Source organism: Gossypium raimondii, chromosome 5 (assembly GCF_025698545.1).
Source record: "Gossypium raimondii isolate GPD5lz chromosome 5, ASM2569854v1, whole genome shotgun sequence".
NCBI classification, from domain to species: domain Eukaryota; kingdom Viridiplantae; phylum Streptophyta; class Magnoliopsida; order Malvales; family Malvaceae; genus Gossypium; species Gossypium raimondii.
In genome coordinates this window covers 11,844,375-11,862,817 of record NC_068569.1, presented here as the reverse complement: position 1 = coordinate 11,862,817, position 18,443 = coordinate 11,844,375, and the positions used below count along the sequence as shown (strand labels likewise).

At 33.6% G+C, this 18,443-nt stretch overlaps 2 protein-coding genes and 1 long non-coding RNA gene across 7 annotated transcripts in view; 2 read left to right on the top strand and 1 right to left on the bottom strand.

Annotated features, from left to right (window-relative positions):
- Positions 1–18,443, top strand: part of LOC128041251 (uncharacterized) — an 88,765-nt gene that overhangs the window by 39,587 nt on the left and 30,735 nt on the right. The gene's annotated exons all lie outside the window — the stretch shown is intronic.
- LOC105767963 (F-box protein At5g46170) lies at positions 657–3,486 on the top strand. Of its 2 annotated transcripts, XR_001125684.2 has the most exons (3): positions 657–2,069; positions 2,515–2,799; positions 3,018–3,486. XR_001125684.2 is itself a non-coding variant. In XM_012587587.2 (2 exons), exon 1 carries the CDS (start codon positions 871–873, stop codon positions 2,044–2,046), a length of 1,176 nt encoding a protein of 391 aa, XP_012443041.1. In that variant the 5' UTR covers positions 657–870; the 3' UTR covers positions 2,047–2,069; positions 2,515–2,938. The 2 variants fall into 2 exon arrangements, 1 of the variants encoding a protein (XP_012443041.1); XM_012587587.2 differs by lacking the exon at positions 3,018–3,486 and having other exon boundaries at positions 2,515–2,938.
- Positions 5,328–11,743, bottom strand: LOC105767961 (transcription factor TCP2). 4 transcript variants are annotated; one of them, XR_001125681.2, is made up of 5 exons: positions 11,576–11,743; positions 11,298–11,448; positions 10,755–10,917; positions 8,463–10,106; positions 5,328–5,615 (listed from the first exon to the last, which is right to left on the bottom strand). XR_001125681.2 is itself a non-coding variant. In XM_012587586.2 (4 exons), exon 4 carries the CDS (start codon positions 9,768–9,770, stop codon positions 8,538–8,540), a length of 1,233 nt encoding a protein of 410 aa, XP_012443040.1. In that variant the 5' UTR covers positions 9,771–10,106; positions 10,755–10,917; positions 11,298–11,448; positions 11,576–11,743; the 3' UTR covers positions 8,458–8,537. The 4 variants fall into 4 exon arrangements, 1 of the variants encoding a protein (XP_012443040.1); XR_001125682.2 differs by lacking the exon at positions 11,298–11,448 and having other exon boundaries at positions 11,576–11,741; XM_012587586.2 differs by lacking the exon at positions 5,328–5,615 and having other exon boundaries at positions 8,458–10,106.

Here is an 18,443-nt window from a genome sequence, read left to right as displayed (position 1 = left end):
CTACATCATGTGCTTGCTTTTACTTGTACATAATATATTAACTCAAATCGTATTTGGTGTTTGACTTTTAATTTTCGTTTTATATTGATGAGTAGAATTTTTAGATTTTAGACATAGTACCAGAATTAAGAGGTTGACAAATATCTTATAAAAGTATATTAATCGTTTATATATATGTGATATGTTGAGTGTGTATAGAAGTAAAAATTTAGTCGGTTGATTGAATGGAAACTTGATAAGAATCTTTTGCATTACTCTACCTGATGCAACATAAACGTTTATAACTTTTAAATTGACTGCACATCTTTTATTTAAATTGATTATATTGTTAAGAATTTCAACTCATGAATTTTCTTTTTATCGTTATTGCTATACCAATCACTTAATAAATATTTTTTTATTAAATTTTGGGGTACTATAATTGAACTGGTAAATTAACATATGTCAAACTTTTTATCAGTTAAACATTTTGGATATTTTGAAATGCAAAATATACAGATGAATGTATGTATTGCCATATATTGTGAAAAGAAAAAAAAGTGTGGAAAGGCAAGAATAAGCTATCTTATGAAATGAGTAGGTAAATTAGGTCATTATTAAGATTTAAGAATAATTTATTATTGTAAAAATCTATCTCATCCCCCAAATTAATTTTCCCAGCGCTCTTCAACTCACAAACAACGACATGACACCCAAATTTCATCCCTTTCCAATTCCACCCTACCTTTCCTTTCCCTTCCCTTAAAAACAACCAGCTTTTTCCAGTTTCCCCCCAATTAACCATTTCTCTCCCCTCTCAAACCCACCTTTTTTTCTCTTTAGAATTCCGTAGAACGGATACTTCAACGGGAAAAAAAAAAAAAAACCCAGATGTCTTCGGTTTATTCAGATCCGATCCATGGAACCCACCCGGAACCAATCGATCACTTCGACCGTCTTCCCGATTCTCTTCTCCTTTTAGTCTTCAACATGATCGGCGACGTGAAAGCGCTTGGCCGATGCTGCGTTGTTTCGCGTCGTTTCCACGCCCTCGTCCCTCAAGTTGAAAACGTCGTCGTTCGTGTCGATTGCGTCATCTCCGACGACGATTGTTCCCCTTCTTCCTCTGTCAAATCACGTGCCGCCGGTCCATTTTCCACCCTCTTCCGTCTCGTTTTCGGTGGCATTGTCAAGCCCCTCCAAGCTTTGGGCCAATTCCTTGGCCCCGAACGCCCCTCTCTCAACAAAACGCTCAATACCTCTTCATCTTCCTCTTTATCTGTCGGTCTCGGCGGAGGTGAGGATGGGGAAATGGACCAAGGTGGGGTTACCCATCATTCTCCGACTCAAGTGCTTAGAAATTTCAACGAGCTTCGTTTCCTCCGAATTGAATTGCCCGGCGGCGAGTTAGGGATCGATGACGGAGTTCTGCTGAAATGGAGAGCCGATTTCGGATCAACCCTTGATAGCTGCGTAATCCTCGGAGCTGCTTCCGTTTTTAACAATGTGCATTTCCAAGTACCAGGGCATGGGAACGATGGATTTTGCATCAACAACGGTTCTAATGTCGGCAACGGTGATGATAATGGGAGTATCCCTGAGTCGTTTTATACCAATGGAGGCTTGAAATTAAGGGTTGTTTGGACTATTAGCTCGTTAATCGCAGCATCAGCGAGGCATTATTTGCTTCAATCCATAATTGCAGAGCATAAGACGCTGGATAGCTTGGTTTTGACCGATGCGGATGGACAAGGGGTGCTTTGTATGAACGGTGAGCAGCTTGAGGAGTTAAGAGTGAAACCATTATCAGCTTCTGCTGCTTCAAAAAGGACGCTGGTGCCGGCTCTGAATATGAGGCTTTGGTATGCTCCTCATTTGGAGTTGCCTGATGGGGTTGTTTTACAAGGTGCCACTTTGGTTGCTATCAGGCCTAGTGAACAATCTGCTTCGAAAAAAGAGGTTTCGGATGCTTCTTGGTTATCATCTGCTTTTGAAGAGCCTTATGGGACTGCAGCTAAGATGCTGGTTAAGAGAAGGACTTACTGTCTGGAGATGAACTCGTTCTGATGCCTGCTTCCTGTTCTGTAAAGGTAAAAGTTTCTTATTTGTTGGATTTACTTGAAGATGTTGATTAATTTGCGAGAAAACTGTTTGATGTTCGAACTGTTCATGTCAGTATGAAGATTGTTTTGGGATTCACTTATTCACTGTTATACCTTTTTTAATTTAAAGGTTCTGAGCGACGAAATTACTCTTGATGTCTTTTGCTTATGCAGATGAATGTGTTGGAATTACTTTCTTTCTTGATCATTTTGATTGTTAAAATTTTTTAATTAAATTACAGGGGAAAGCAAGCATGATTATAATTTATGTTTCCGTCTTCAGTTGCAAGAAAACATCATGGAACGCATGTGGTGTCCCAAAACTAGCATATGCCTGGCATTGTTCATTCTGTTTTTAGTTTTGGATATGCTTGCATCACAATTTTAGTTATGCATCTCTTATGAAATTCAAATCCAATTTTGCTCATTTCAGGGAAAGCTGCACCATGGTCAAGGGGATAGAGGTGATAGCTTGCTTTTGGAAAGCTGATAATCAGACCACAATTTTGTTACATGTTGTTGCTGATTCTCAGGGCAATATCGTTTGAAAGCTAAAACTTGCTTTGGATCACCAGTGAGGGCAGTCCATGCTTGTTGATAATTCACTGCTAGTGTTTGAGCTTTTGTGCTTCAGCTGATTACCGAAATGCATCTGCTGCTTGTTTTTTATTTCAGGCATATGCTTTTAAGAGTGCACACCTGCAACTAGAATGATGTTGTAAGAGCTTTGAGTTTGTAGTCTTTTTAATTCTATAATCCCTCTATATGTGAATATTGTAGGTATGAAGATCTCATGTTTTATGTTATATACATGTAAAGTTTTATCAATAAAATGTAGTCTGCACTTAGCTTTTAAAGTCTCTTCCATAAATTTACCCTGTTTTTTGTCAAAATTTCATGGATACTTTGATAGGCTTACCTTTGCAAATTGTTTAGGGTCTTTGACGCACCTGATTTATTGACGCATGGTACCGATCAGAACTCAGATTTACTTGCTGGGTCTATTATTGCTTTATTTCTTGGGCAAATTCAATCAAGGGCGAAGTTACCCAGCAAACAGGATGCACGTTTCATCAACTTCCAAGGTCCTGTGAGTTTTTAGTTTCTCATTATTGTTCAGAATGATTTGCCGTCATTCATTGAGCTTCTGCAACCTTGTTTTTCCCCCTTCATTTTTGGGTTTCCAATTTCCACCCATTAGTTTATATCTTTAAATTAACCCATTAAGATTATACATTTGTTTAAGATTGAGACTGTTAGTATAGTACTCTCAACACAGTTTCCTTATCATACATGAGAGAGAGAGAGAGAGAGAGAGAGAGAGATCATGAATGAATGCTATTATATACTTTTCATTATTGATTTCTTTAATGCAACTTTTCATAATTGATTCAATGCGGTTGAATGGGAGAGTTTTATATGGCATTTTTTTAGCAATCAATATTTTGGGTGTGAAGCTGTATCCAAATTATCAGTTGCCAATTCACCACCTGTTTTATAATATTGATTGAATGCACATTATTATTTTATAGGATATTTTTCCTTTTCTTTTTATTAATTAGCTTATTTTATCTGTTGATCACATGAGGGTTTTTATTTCCCTCTACACTCTATGACTTGCTATCAACTATGGATCCTTGCAATAAGCTTCAAAACTTAAACCCCACCCTTGACTTGGGCCTTTTTTTTCCCTCAGTCTTTCCTTGCATGTTTATAAGCCAAGCCTGCCTTGACAGAATTGATGAAGATGTCATGTTCGGCTTAATCTATATAATATTCAAGTTATATATCTAGTTAAAGAAAGAGGGAGAAATTAAAATATGAGGAAGAGATGCACAATGGTTGTGATTTGCAAGCAGGTATTGTTGTGGAAGATAGATATTAGATCATAATCAATATTTTATTATAATAAAAACACACTCAAAAGAAGGCAACTCACTCACCTATTGAAAATTTTCTTTTCTTTTAAATATTAAATGCATACCTTCAAAATTTGAGTATTTTAATATGTTTTAAAAGTATTAATTGAGTCTTAAAACTGATATTATTATAAATGCAAAAATATGTGAGTTTACATGTAGAAATTTTTTATAATTTTAAGAAGTTGAATAAAATATACATTAAAAAAACACATTTCCTGTACACAAACACAATCAAGGTAGAATTGCTAACATTTTATTCTCTCACTCCAACAATGAATTATTATTTTAGTACATCATCTTTAATACTAAAACCAGTTCTAATATCAAATATCATGGTACAACTGTCCAAGCATACCTGCAAAGTATTGTTCATTATATCTAATTTAACCCTTCCATTTTACATTTTTATTCAACAAGGCATTTCATTTAACCTCTAAAAACAATCTATATAAAATTCACAATTTCTCCCTGAAAACCACGAGGCAAAGCCGTGAGCTCTTTTTAACTATTTTCTTTTTTTTTTCTTAAAAATCTTATTCATGATTTAGCTCTTAAACTATCCTCATTTTCTCATATTGGTACTTAATTTTTTAAACCTATATTGATACTTGAACTTTTCTTTTGTTATGCTTTTTAACCTAAAATTCAAACGTCTTAAATAAAAAGACTTGAGGCGGAATCATATTTCAACACATCTACCACGTCCAATAATAATTTGATAAATAATATTTTCGATGTGAATATGAAAACTTTAAATTAATTTTTAGTGGGCAACATGATAATGGCCTCAAATGCTATAATCTCCATTGTTGTTCCAGCATCCCTCCAAACTCAAATTCCATCAAATCCAACAGCTATTCCACTCAAAAATCCCCACTCTAAAGTTAGTGAAAACTCAACAATCGATTTCTCAACCAAGAAATCATCCAATTTCAGATTTGTTCAAACTACATCATTTTAGTAGAGCTTTTTTTAAAAATCTCAAATTGTGTGCAAAAAATGAAACCAATAAAATCCCTAAATCCTTTTAACAGTTAATATCCACCAAGATAAGCAAATCCCCAACTCTCAACTCAAGCACTACTTATAAATAAATAAAAACACACAGAAAACCCAAATCCCTAAGTTGGCCAAACTATATGGATGGTGATGTGTATGAAAATGGCACGTGGGATGCTTTAATTGGGTCCACATGGTTGACCGTCTTTTTTTAACCAGTTGACATTATTATACAATACCAAATTTCATTAACCCTGATTTTCACTACTTTATTTCTTCATTCATGCTCTCACTCATTTTAGTATTAAGGAAATGAGGCTTGATGTTCTGAAGAAGCATGGGATGTTGGGCTTTATAAAGCAGATAATTAATTCATTGGTGATGCCCAATACAATATAGACAATTTTCAGAATGGTAGTGTAGCATAGGGAAAACAATAACTTCAATCCAATTGTTTGTTGGAAACACACCACGATTAAACCCCAATACGCCAATGGATAAACCACAAATACTAACAATATTCAGAAGCACAATAATAAAATGTATTTATCACCCAATGCAGGGGGAAGGATCGCATTCACTCGCTGCAGCTTTTTCTTCTATCTTCTCTTTTCTACATCCAAAAAAATTTGCAACAAATATTAGCATATATATGCTTCAAAAAGGGAAGGTCAAAGGAACTGCATGGTGTTTCTGCATCAAAAACTTGGGTACTTGGTAAAAATAGGTTAGGACTGCAACTGTGAAAACAAACAAGAATGACGTTTAATAACAAAAGCTACTTCACATGCATTGCTCTCTGCTAAAACGGCTAGCAATGCTTGAATGTAAAGCTGCAGTAAGATGGTTAGGTTTTGGATGGGTTAATAGGAATTCATGAAGAACTGACACTAGTTAATTGAGAGAGCAGTACGGATTACTTAGTAAAGATACCGCAACTAGCATAAGCATAACAACATCTATTTTACTAAATCAATTTTGGAATATATATCTTTGTTCAGCCAAATGACTTAATTAGTGGTGAGTAATGATAATAAAGTAGGTTGTAAACTTTTAAATTTGTAAAATTTTGTTTTTCGCTATAATTTTAGCTTTGCATGCCTAAATGCCTTAAACACGGCAGAACGATATCATCTGAGGGCGAGTTGTGTGCACCATGCGTAGTATCATTAACAAAAGTAGAAAACTATTTGGTCAGATATTGAAGCCCTACAACACCCTAACTTCAAACCTTTCATTCACTTTCAAATCCAAATTATAACAATTTTCAGCTTATTTTGTGACTCAAACAAATATGAAACTACTAACATTCATTATCAGTTCAAAAGCTCAAGCAAATTTAACACAACACGTAAGAGCTTCTGTTTTAACATTATTTTAATCTTAATATTAAGCCACTGCATATTACCTAAAACACAACACGTATGGTCTTATTCCATGGGAAATATAGCCAATCTCAATCAAGAACATAGGCATGCAAGCTAAATCTATAATCTCATTATGTTCCTTTTTTTTTTTTTTTTAACATCATAAAACACTACCCATAACTCTACCTTCAACACTTGAAAACTGGTGGCAGCAATTTACAGAATTCATCAGCATAAAGATTATGCTTAGGGAAGTAGAACTATAGAATCTCCCTGGAAGAATATGTTGTAGATATAAACTGTTAGGAAACACCATCCTCATTTCTGTTATCCATAAACCTAATAGTAGAAGAGGTACCATTTTACATTTTATCCCTACAATTTACACTCCTAAATCTTCATAGATATAGAGATTAACTCTAATGGGATTTGTGTAGCTTATGTTAAGCAAAATTAAGAGGAGCGTCCAATATGAATACGTGATTTTTCATATACATCAATTACAAATATCTTTGCTTATCCTAAAATCTTAGTTTCTGAAATCTTTTTTATTTTTAATAATTGAAAACACATTTAATAAATACAAAAAAATATTTTTAATAATGAAAATATGAATACATATTTGGTAACTATTTTCCTTAACAAAAATAAATTAAAACGCTTACATTTGCACTACATTTAATATTTAAAATGGTTGAAAAATGAGAATAATTCTATATTTGGACCTGGGCCAACTCATCTAAAATTAAAGACATTTATTTACATCATTTTCACTTTACAAAGCATTTTTATTTAAAACAATTTTAATTTTGAAAGAGATAAAACACTCAATTTAACTCTAATTAAATTATTTTAAAAATACATAATTAAAAATTGCAATGTTCTACTAGAATTAATTCAACTACCAAAGGAATCAACTCAGCCTGTAAAAATAATTATAAAAACATTAACAATGGAAGTCATAAAAACTATAAATCGGTTGCAATCGAGATACGAAAATTAGAAAGACTATCCTCAAGCTACGAAAATCTAGCAATTATTTTACCAGCAACTTTATTTATTCTTCAACTTTCAAGAGAGAAGATAGCATAATTTTTCTTTGTTTTTAAGGAGAAATAGGCCTTTATTTTTAATCTGTTATGATATTAGGTTTACTTATTTAGATTGTTGTATGTTAACGATGACCACAACTCAACATTTAAATTGTTAACTATGAGTTCACAAACTTCTGGGCTTCGTAATTTCTACAACTTATATCATTGTTTGCTGTTCTATCTCATTATGAAAGTCTGGTCATTTTTATTTCTGATTTGATGTTAGATCTTACAGATTTATAATTTTAAGGTCATTTTCACTGCAACCACAGTGACAGCTCATTTTCAATAATATATAAAAATTAAAATCTGCTTTCATTTCATGCTTTCTAAACCTAGAAAAACCATTTACCTTGCCAGCAGCCATTTGTCTTGAAGTTTGAGAGCTCGAGGCCTTATGTGCACCAATATATATATTTTCCTGATCTAGTCTACCCTTAATCATATAGAAAGTTTAACTAATCACAAAAAAAAAAAACCCCCCCGACAGTTTAGCAGATCCGTTGCCAAGTGGTACAGTTAAGGTTAAGAAAGTCGCACCCTATTTGAAATGTAAAGTTTAAACGTTCTATTCAGTGCCCAGAAAGGCTTGGCCATCAAGAAACTAACACCTGGCATGGGTTCACATATGTTAGGGGGAAGGGAACCAGAAAGAGAACAGACAAGGAGACAACCAGCCGATCCTTAATCACAACAACCTAGGCAGGGGATCATGTGAAAAGACAAATAGCACTAATAATGGTCCCATTGCCAGATTTCTTTATTCTAACCAAGAAAAATGAGTGATTCATGGTACTATGCTATGCACTAGCACATCACGGAAACCCAAAAAGGAAAGCCAAGAAAACCAAAAAAAAAAAGAAGCAAAAGACATAAACAGCGACAAAAATAGAGAATCTAATTAGGAAGATTAAAGCAAGGAAAGATAGATTTGATTGTCAACTACTATTCATCGTAAACAACTTTTAATTAAATGAGGGTTTTGACCGTTGAGCTTACCAGGAAAAATTATGGGGCCAAGAGGAAACGTTTTCAGAAACCGAGCTGCAAACGGCAATCTAATCCAACTGGAAACTAATGGTGGTGATGGTTCTCCACTGGTGGTGATCCCTCTATAGAAGAAAACCTCTGGAGGTGATGAGGCAAAAAAGGAGGAGAATTGGACTGAAGGGTCCCCCTGTTGAAACCAGCAATGCCGGAAGAGATTGCGAAGTTGAGGTTGTAGTCACTCCCTAGCACCGGTTGTGCTGTTGCCACCGGGATCATATGGTCCGTGTTGGGAACAAACGAAAAATGCTGCAACTTTTGATTGTTTTCACCCGACACAGTAAATGGTGGTATCAGTATCGGTTGTGGCTGTTGCATTTGTCCTGGAAACCCTGAAGATTGGTTTCTCGAAGAAGAAGGTCCAAGGAGCCCCATTGTAAAGTAATCCATTTGAGTGACAGGCCACTGCCTGGGGTTTTGACGAGCTGAAGCGGTAGGACTAGGACTAGTGTGATTGTTGCTAACACTGCCAATGCCACAGGTTAGTAACTCAGTGAAGGAAGAGTTGTGAGAAATGGGGTTCACATTTTGTTGATGTGCAATGTCAGTCTTTTGCTCTTTCCCCTTTTCTTTTGCTACTCTTCCCCTTGCCCGTTCCCGGGCTTTTACACGGTTCTCAGACCTGGAAAGGGATAAACCCGAGTTCTTGCTAATCTCGGACGTGCTACTGCAAGCTGATTTGGACAAGGAAAGGTGCTGCTGACTTTGGTTTTCTTGGTAATTATTCGGATCGCCATCTAACTCTACTTCAGCCGAGTCAAACCCTTGTTCAGTTCCATCATCACTCAATTGCCTTGGGGTATCAGGAAATGAAGTGTTAAGTGAAGGAAGCTCCGCAATTGCATCAGCAGCTGCTTTAATCAGCCACTCTATTGCTTTACTAGGCTGATCATAGCCCAACCGGTCTTGTAGATCATAAAACTGTATAGCTGTGGTGACAGATAACCTTACCCTCCTATCCCTCAACCCTTTTGAAGTCCAAACCTTGCTGTGCCGATCTTTCCCACCCGAGGCTCGAGAAACCCTAATAATTCTCGAAGAATGGTGCCAGCCTCGAAGCCGATTAGCAGCAGCGGTGTCAGCTAGAGCATCACCTCCACCTCCATTTGCACTAGCCCTTTTCATGACCTCTCTACCTTCTTCATCATCAGGGTAGTAGTTGTCACTACCTTTCTGACCCATCCTGCTCGACTCACTTCTCCCATTACCAACTCTTGAGAACTTAGAACCTTGTTGTGTCTGAATCTCATCTATCTCCATACTACTTTCATTGCTTTCTCAGAAACTCAAAACCTCACCTACCCCAAACAATATACCTTCTATCTCAGCTTTAAAGAGAAAGACAGAAAATCTGGGATTTTGGAGAAATGTTAGAAAGACGGGGTTGACATGTCCTATGCATTGATGACGATTGCATAGACAGTAGTTCGGCTGTGTTTAGTGATAAAGGACCTTTCTTACGCTTTGATATACGGTCCAAGTCAGGAGACCAGCCTTCCCTCTCTCTCTCTCTCTCTCTCTCTCTCTCTCTCTCGTTTAAGCCTTTTGCAGCTTCAGTACTTTCAAAAGCATAGCCTGAAAAATGGCAGCCACAGTCTGCAAGAAAAAGCAAAAGAAAAGAATTTAGATAAGGTAAAATAATCCGATGCTTCAAAATATGCACTTCGCTTCACCGACTCATTTGACCATCGCAACACATACAAGCCCTTGAAACCTTGAGCTGAAAGATATCTGACATTTGGTTGTTTATATGTACTTAAGGGACTAAAAAGAGTTATAAAAACAAAAACTAATGTCTCTTCTAAAAAACCGATAAATGCCTTCAACAAAAGTTGAAAATAGAAAGCCCATCTCCACCTTGCCGCTGTATTACCTTGAATCTGAGAAAGAAACCCTTTTTTCTGCTTCACTGTTAAGTTAATGAAAAGCAATAATTGCTGAATGTTTGATGCCGATCTGAAGCCAACCCCCTTTTTTTCTTTCTTTCTTTCTCTCTTTCCTCTTCCTTAAATTATTTAAAGCTCTCTCTCTTTTCTTTTTTTTCTTTTTTGCTGCTGACCCTAAAGATGGTAGATACCACCACCAGCATCACTATTTATCTTAATAAAAGGACTATTAAATGACAAACCCCCATTAATAAATCAGCTGTTCCTGGATTAGCAACAAATTAAAAGCTGTTCCTGGAATTACCAACAAAGAATATAAACTCTCTTTTTCAGAAAAAAAAAAAAGTTTTATGCTCACTTTGAACAACGTTGGTTGTTGTTATAGGAGTCCAGTTCTCAGACAAAAAAATAAAACAAAAACAGATGTTTTATAGAATCCAAAGCCACACAACAGATCTGCAACTCTTCCAACAGCTGCTTCGATCGAAGAAATTAGCTTCACTTCTAAACAGATCGGGTACCTGCAACAACAACAAAATACCAACTAATTATAACTCCTTGAAAGATTAAGATTAGATTCTCAAAAAATGTCAACTGTAGTATCAATTTTCCATCTCTAATTAAATCCTCAGAAAATAAAGCTAATACCCTTTGTATCTGTACTTTTCAGCTCATTTAAACAGATAGGTACGTTAGATCAACTCTCCTTAATTCCAGAACAAGAAGTACCAAAAGATTTTATTTTTATACGTATATGTTCCCAGATTGAAAAACAAGCTTTATAAAATCAAATTTAATTTTTTTTAGCTTAAAAAACAAACAACTTAAGGAGAAATTAAACAGCTAAAGAAACAAAATTACTCTAACTAGATAGATAAAGAGACAGGAACGAGTAAAGAACCTTGGAATTTTCTTTGGCTTTCAAAAAGAGAGAGAGAGAGAGAGAGAGAGAGAGAGACAGAGAGAGAGAGAGAAAGAATGGTTGCTAGCAATTCTTTGTAATTTTTTTTTCTTTTACTTTTCCTTGGTCACATCTCCATTTAGCTAGCTCCCTACAAAGTAATGAAAACAAAGAAATAAAACACAGAACTTTCAATAAGCAAAAGCTAATGATTTCACTTGAATTTTCATACCAAAGAAAAAAAAAAAAGAGATTTAGTACACCAATAAGTAACTTACAGCAAAACTAGGGTTGAGTTGTTAGAAGAGAAGTTTTAGGACAAAAAATGGAAAAAAAAAATCCAAGAAAATTGGAAGTGGTAAGGAAGGAAGAGAAGAAGATATTTGCAAGCGAAGGTGTTCTTGTGAATATATGAGAGGCTTCAAGTGAAGATATCGGGAACGACAGACGCTGCGCCGTTTCGTTCAAGTCCAATCCTTTAATATGTGTCATTCTCCAAACTTAGGGCCCCAGCTTCTTCCTACATTTACTTCCTTGCCATTCATCTATTTTTTTAAAATGTACAACCCTTTAGTTAACTTTTAGGCTATTGCAATAACCTAATTTTATCTTTTTTTTACACAAAAATAAGACCATATTGATATAATGTATAAATATTAAGAGTTAAACTTGCTATTATCTCAAATTTAAATATTATTATGTCATCTTTCTATTAGTCATTTAATAGTCAGTGGCTAAAAAGAAAAAATTAAATATTTGGGTGATCATTTTATAGTTTTTAATGGTTGGGTGACTAAAACTGAAATTTACTAATAGTTGGATGACTACTAGTATAGTTTACCTTATTTTTATTGGGCTTTACTATAAAATTTGCCTACAAATTATACTGATTTTCTCGCTTAAGTATATAAATTTTGTTTGATAAAAAACAATACTTAAATTATCAAATTAATCTCTTTTTGTCCCAAAGCAAAATATCGACCAATAAGTATGTGACACATGGCATGTTATTTGATGGATGAAAGATTATAACGCAAGTGCACGTGTTACCTAAGTAATAAAGTAATAAAAAATATGTAATTTCCACGAGAACCAAATTCTAAGTTGTTAATTACCAACTATTCAACTCTATTTAATCTATATCAATAAAATAAATTCTAATTTCTATTTAACTTAACCTAAGCAATCTGTGGATATTTCATTAAATTAAAACAATGAAAACATTTAAGTTTCTCAATAAATTTTAGAGACTTGGAACTCTAACTTCACCTAATCAAGTTAATCAATCATCTCTCGTTTAATTATTAAATCTATGTAATTTACTAACTCAAGATTCAATGCCATTAACTAGACCATTTAGTATCAAGCAAAATTAATCCCCCTTCCTTACTAGCTATTGGGTTGAAGTTGGGTTGATTAGGGCATCACGTATTGGGTAGGGTGAAGTCACTAAGAACAAACTTATTGGGTTGATTAGGGCACCACTTATATTTCTATTCTAGTTGCAAATTAACTCGTTCGTCAACACTACTAAAATTAATCCTAATCTATTCAATCTAGATTCAAACCTTAATTTCTCTTCCAAGACAAATCAAGATTGTAAAATTAATACAATTTGATGATCAGACAAGTAGATTAAGCACAAGTCTGAATAAATAATTAATAAAGATCAAAACAATTGAAGAAAAATAAATTAATTAACTAAAAATGATACATCATCACTCCAAAAAATAATAATTTGAGTTCATATTGAGTTGAAAAAACAACACAAAAAGATATCCACAACAGACCTGCATTAAACAAAAGAGATAATCTAGAAAGAAAATAGCTAAAAGAATTTATGTGGAGCTCTTTGAATTTCTTTTTCTTCTTATCCTTGCAAGCTTGAAGTTTTCCTTAGTAGAAGAGAGTCTTCCTTTAGTCTCCAAGTGATTATTTTTCTTTTTTAAATTTCGTTATCCTTGTTTTTAGGGTTTCTTCTCACATTGCTCCACCACATGCAAAAGTTGTTGTGGAGCAGACTACTTGCTTCCAAAATTTTTGAATTGAAGAACATGCTCCACTACACTAAATTAAATTCGGTGGAGCAAAAGGCTACTCTTCTTCATTGCTTGTATTAAGCTCTAAGTATTTCATTCTTCACCCAATACCTACAATGAGAAAAAGAAAGTAACAAATTCGTCCGAACTAACTCTAAAAATGATACAAATTAAACAAAATTGAAATAATATATAATTAATCCAAAAAGCTATAAATCTAATAAAACTCATCTAAATGTTAACATTACATCCTAAAATGCTATGGAAACTCTATTAAATTGACTCTAAATATGAGGGTTATCATTCTTATTGAATATTTTACACCTTTTTTAGATAAAATGAGGAAAATTTGATAGTTTAAGTACCACTTTTAACTCGCTAAAAAAATAACACTTTTAACCAAAAAAAAAAACTTTTTAAGTGCTTAAATAGGAAAAACTATATAATTTCCAAGAAGTTTGCATCAGAAGTATCAATAACATTTCCAAAATTGAATATGCACAAAGCAAACCAATATATATCTAGATTTTCCTTTTTGAAAGAGCACAAGTCAGTTTGCTCTACGTTCAAATTGATGTTTTGACAGATGTTCGAGCACAAGTTCGAACAAAACAACAATAAGCAAATAAGAACCAACCTGTTAGCTAAAGTCTAATCTACCGTTACTGTAACGACACAAAAGTGAGTGGTGTCAGAAAACGTGATTCCTAGACCCTGTTTCCGTAAACCAAACATGTAAATATTTAATATAAATATTTACGAAGTTATATAGTAGATGAATTGAATTTTGGATAGGTAAATTTATCGAAATAATGATTAATTAAGGTATAGTGACTAAATTATATAGGTGGTAAAAGTTCAATTGCTAGAGAAATTTTAACTGGAATTTGAAGTAGGGCCTCCGCTAAGACTCAAAGTAGGTTATCGTTACTCTGTCTTTGCATCTATGCCTACCCATTCTAGGTTGACTGGCACTAGTTGATTTTGTACTGGGCGCCGTCAGATTCTATCCTATCTTTTCTTTTAGCGGAATGATCGTTGCTGAGTATATTGTTATCGGCATCATTTTTGGATTCTCTTGACATTTTAGCTATAAAACAAAGAAATTTAATCATCAACATCTAAATTTCGACTCTGACTCGACTTTGGCATGTACCTCTAGACTCAATTCTAAGCTCGATTTAATCTAAGAATCGACTAAATCTATGACTTTGATAGACTAAAAGTAACACCCTGATAACCGATACGATCGTCGGATCCGAACTACAAGATGTCACGTTCGTTGCTGGAGCAACTATGGTCAATCACAATCAATTTATATTAGTTCCATCCAAAAATGGCCATTTCCTATCTACCAAGCTCAAACACATTCATTAAACTCACCTAAAAAAGCCAATCAACATTTCCTATTAAAATTCCAATCTCATACCATCCTACCTATTCATAGCATATCACTTATAATTCATTCAAGAGTTATTAAGTATACTTACCTAATTCACACATCATGAACACCATAACACATACCAAATAGAGGAAGTACAACAAAATAACCATAAATCTGATGGAAGTGTTAATGAATCCAGTCGTCTTCCAAACTCCTAAACATAAAGTACATTAACAAGTAAATATACAGTACAACATAGCGGTAGAGGGCGGTTTCAGTTTTGCAATGAAGCGACTGTTCCGAGATTTGATTTTAAAGCAGAAACTTGGTAATTAATTAATAGCAAGCATCACATCATTTCTTAAACATCAACTATGCCATGCCTTGGCTGGTAGGCAAATGATACAGTTGTTTTATTTATTTCTTATCTTGATTCCTATACAAAAGTTGTGACCTCGCCTTTTCATTATTTGTCGGCAGCACCACAATTCACATCAACTCTTTACGATTAAAGTAAAATAAATCCACCCGCTATAATCATGAAATTGCCACCACATGCAAATGAAATAATAGATAGCTGATCTATGTCTCTCTTACCACATGAATTATTTATTAAGATACCACTGGAAAGTGAGGAATATCCTTGCCCAACCCATATGATTAAATTAACAAAGAAATCTATTTTAACTTTTTATTATGTAAATCATATCAAAATGGATAAAGATTTTAAGTTCCTTTTGATACTTGTTGAATACCTAATTCAAAACCTTTTTTCCTAAATTTTCCTATTTGTATGAACAAGAAAATGACTGTATCAATAAAACCTCATAGCCAATACGTTACACATGTAAGCTAGTAAGGCATGAAACCAAACCAAATATAAAAAGACCCGCCAAAAATTGAATCATTTAAAACCTGAACCATACTTTTGAGTTAGCTTAGCTAGAGTGAAGCTCCATTAATAACTGGAGAGTGCTTCAAATCAAAGTGGCAACCAAAGCCATATGTATATATATTAAATTAGTATCCAATAACTAAAAGCAAAAGCATTAGGAATGTCTCAAAGATGATGGCCTCCATTATTTCTGCACTGAGTACGAACCCATTTTTTTGTCCATATAAAAATGATGGGTAGGGCATGGAAGTTGGTTAATTAATTAAGCAAAGGCCACATGCGTTGGTGTTGGATTTGATAAATTAATTAATTTTAAACCTTATGATATATGGGGATTAAGGAAAGAAATGATGATTCTGGTTGTACCATAATTCTCATCCATTTCGTAGTTTATGTCCCCCTCCCTTCCAAGTATCAAAAACCAAAATAATATTATAATATTGTTACTAATGAGGCAAAATGAAAATTCGTACCCGCAGACGTGTTCCTCGCAATCCAATGTCGGTTAAAAAGAAGCCAACCCTTAATCTAATCACCCTAGCAGTAGCAGAGAGCTACTCTCTCTTAATTGCATCATTTTAAAAGACTGTCTACGTTTTAATGTATATTTACATTAAATTAAGAAAGTAAAAGTGTAATGTTTGAGTAGTTCAATAGAAATGACTGGGAAAGAAGCAAAGGCACGTGTCATGGTTACAGAGGGCGTGCAATCTAGCTAATATCAATGCATTTGGGTGACTTCTCGATGCCACATTCTGAAAGCGAAAACAGAAACAAATAACACAGTCATGTTATTATTATTGTTTTCTAGTTTGATGAGTCTCTGTCTCTCCACCACTTTCTACTCCGTTGCAAGCGTCATGGTCTTGATGAAAAAGGGGTAAAGAAAAAAAAACAGTAATCCAGAGCTTTGAGCTTCCTTTCACTCAGGGTTTTCACTTTTACCTCAAGTTTTTACAGTTTTTTTTGTTTTACCTGCCTGCCTTGGTCAACACTTAATACCGCTCCGACATCCCATGACACCATGGGCTAATATTTGCCAAGATTTATACTTAAAATGTACCAGATAGCTAGGACGAAGCACTAAAATAGATTGGGATAAAAATATAATTATACTATTATATTAATATGTAATTTAATAAAAAAAATTAAGAGGTTAACAGTAAATTTATCATTTTTAGGGGCTAAATTACTATTTACCTCTTTATTAATTGTTGTTACCTTATCGATACGCATCATATCAATATTAAATCTATATAAAAAATCATATTTCCTACCATAAATTGAAGGCATGATATTTTGCCATGGTTCAAATCCGAACCACAATAAAGAATTAATCATCATTTGATACAACTTGTGTGTTGTGACCATGAGAAAAAAGGTTGAGGGAATTGTCGAATGATACTATATCATCGATGTCGTCGATGCATTTGGGCAAACGAGAACTTCATGTTCTTTATGAACATATCAGGCTTTGCTAATGAATCCATTACAATATTGTTATTTTATTGATCACTACATACCATCATCTCAGACATAAAAAACAACTACATAATACCCACCTCTTCCTTTAGTAAATAAATAAAAAAACAAATCTACTTCAAACTAAATTTACTTATGAATCCTATTTCTTCATTTTATTCAACCTGACATTATTCCTAACCATTATGCTAATAGAATATTACGATGGAAAGAAGACACATCTCAGTTGGAGTAATTGAGTCATTATAATGGATTGGTTTGAAAAATCATTTGGTCATCTTGTTAATTGAGAATGTAAGATATTAAATTATGAGCAATAGTAACAAATTTAAGAATTTTTAATAAAAAAACACTAATTATATACCATGACAATAAAAAATAACATAACATGTAACATTTTGAAAAATGTTAATTTTTTACTTGATGATAATTTAAATTTGAATTAATTTTTATTTAATTAAAAATGTTGTATGTTATAAATTGATTAAAAGTGTTGGAGTTAGCGATGGGTACCTAAAGTAGTAAGGAATAAAACTTTAAATACCTAAATGAAAAAAATTATATAATTTAATTACTTATTTTTCATATAAACCCTAAATAAAAAGCTCGGCCAAAACAAATACAGCGAAAACGTGAATGGTTTTGATATAGATATAATTTTAAATGAATCTCTTCCAAACAACAACTAAAGTTTAAAAGGAACTTTCTACTTTGAGGAAGGGTAGTAAACGTTAAACTAAACATGTTTCGTTGTTGTGGGAGATAAGATAAATTTGTTGATTGCTCACCAAACACCCTAGCTTCAGACTCCAAAATAAGAGCAGAATCAAAGATCTTTATATAATGTTAATCATCAGGGGATGTAGCTCAAAGGGGTAGAGAGCTCGTTTTGCATGTGAGAGGCATTGGCTTCAATCCCCTGCATTTTCATTGTATTTTATTTTTCTATTAACAAATATTGGATGTGAATAGGTGTTTGATATATTATTTTTGGGTGCAACAACAAGACGAATTGTATTATTAAAGAAATTATTCGAGTTTAACCTTTGAAGATAATATTATTAAAAAGGATAACTATGGGTTTTGAAAATTATTAATAATTTTATGAAGAGAATTTGGACATAAGAGGTATAGTGTGTTAGGTGTTGGCTTTTGCAGTGAAAGAATGAAACATCTATGCCCACTCTTTAATTCAAATTAAAATGATGATTTGAAATATATATATATTTATATATATATATATTTATGCACCTAATTTATTTGTTTAGTGTGTAATTAGATGGCACGGGGAGTTCAAACTGAGATTAACAGACTTTTTCCTGTTGTTTTGAACAATCAGTTGTTAA

Coding starts and splice junctions, on each gene's coding strand:
- LOC105767963 (XM_012587587.2), top strand. CDS start 871: ATGTCTTCGGTTTATTCAGATCCGATCCATGGAACCCACCCGGAACCA.
- LOC105767961 (XM_012587586.2), bottom strand. CDS start 9,770: ATGGAGATAGATGAGATTCAGACACAACAAGGTTCTAAGTTCTCAAGA.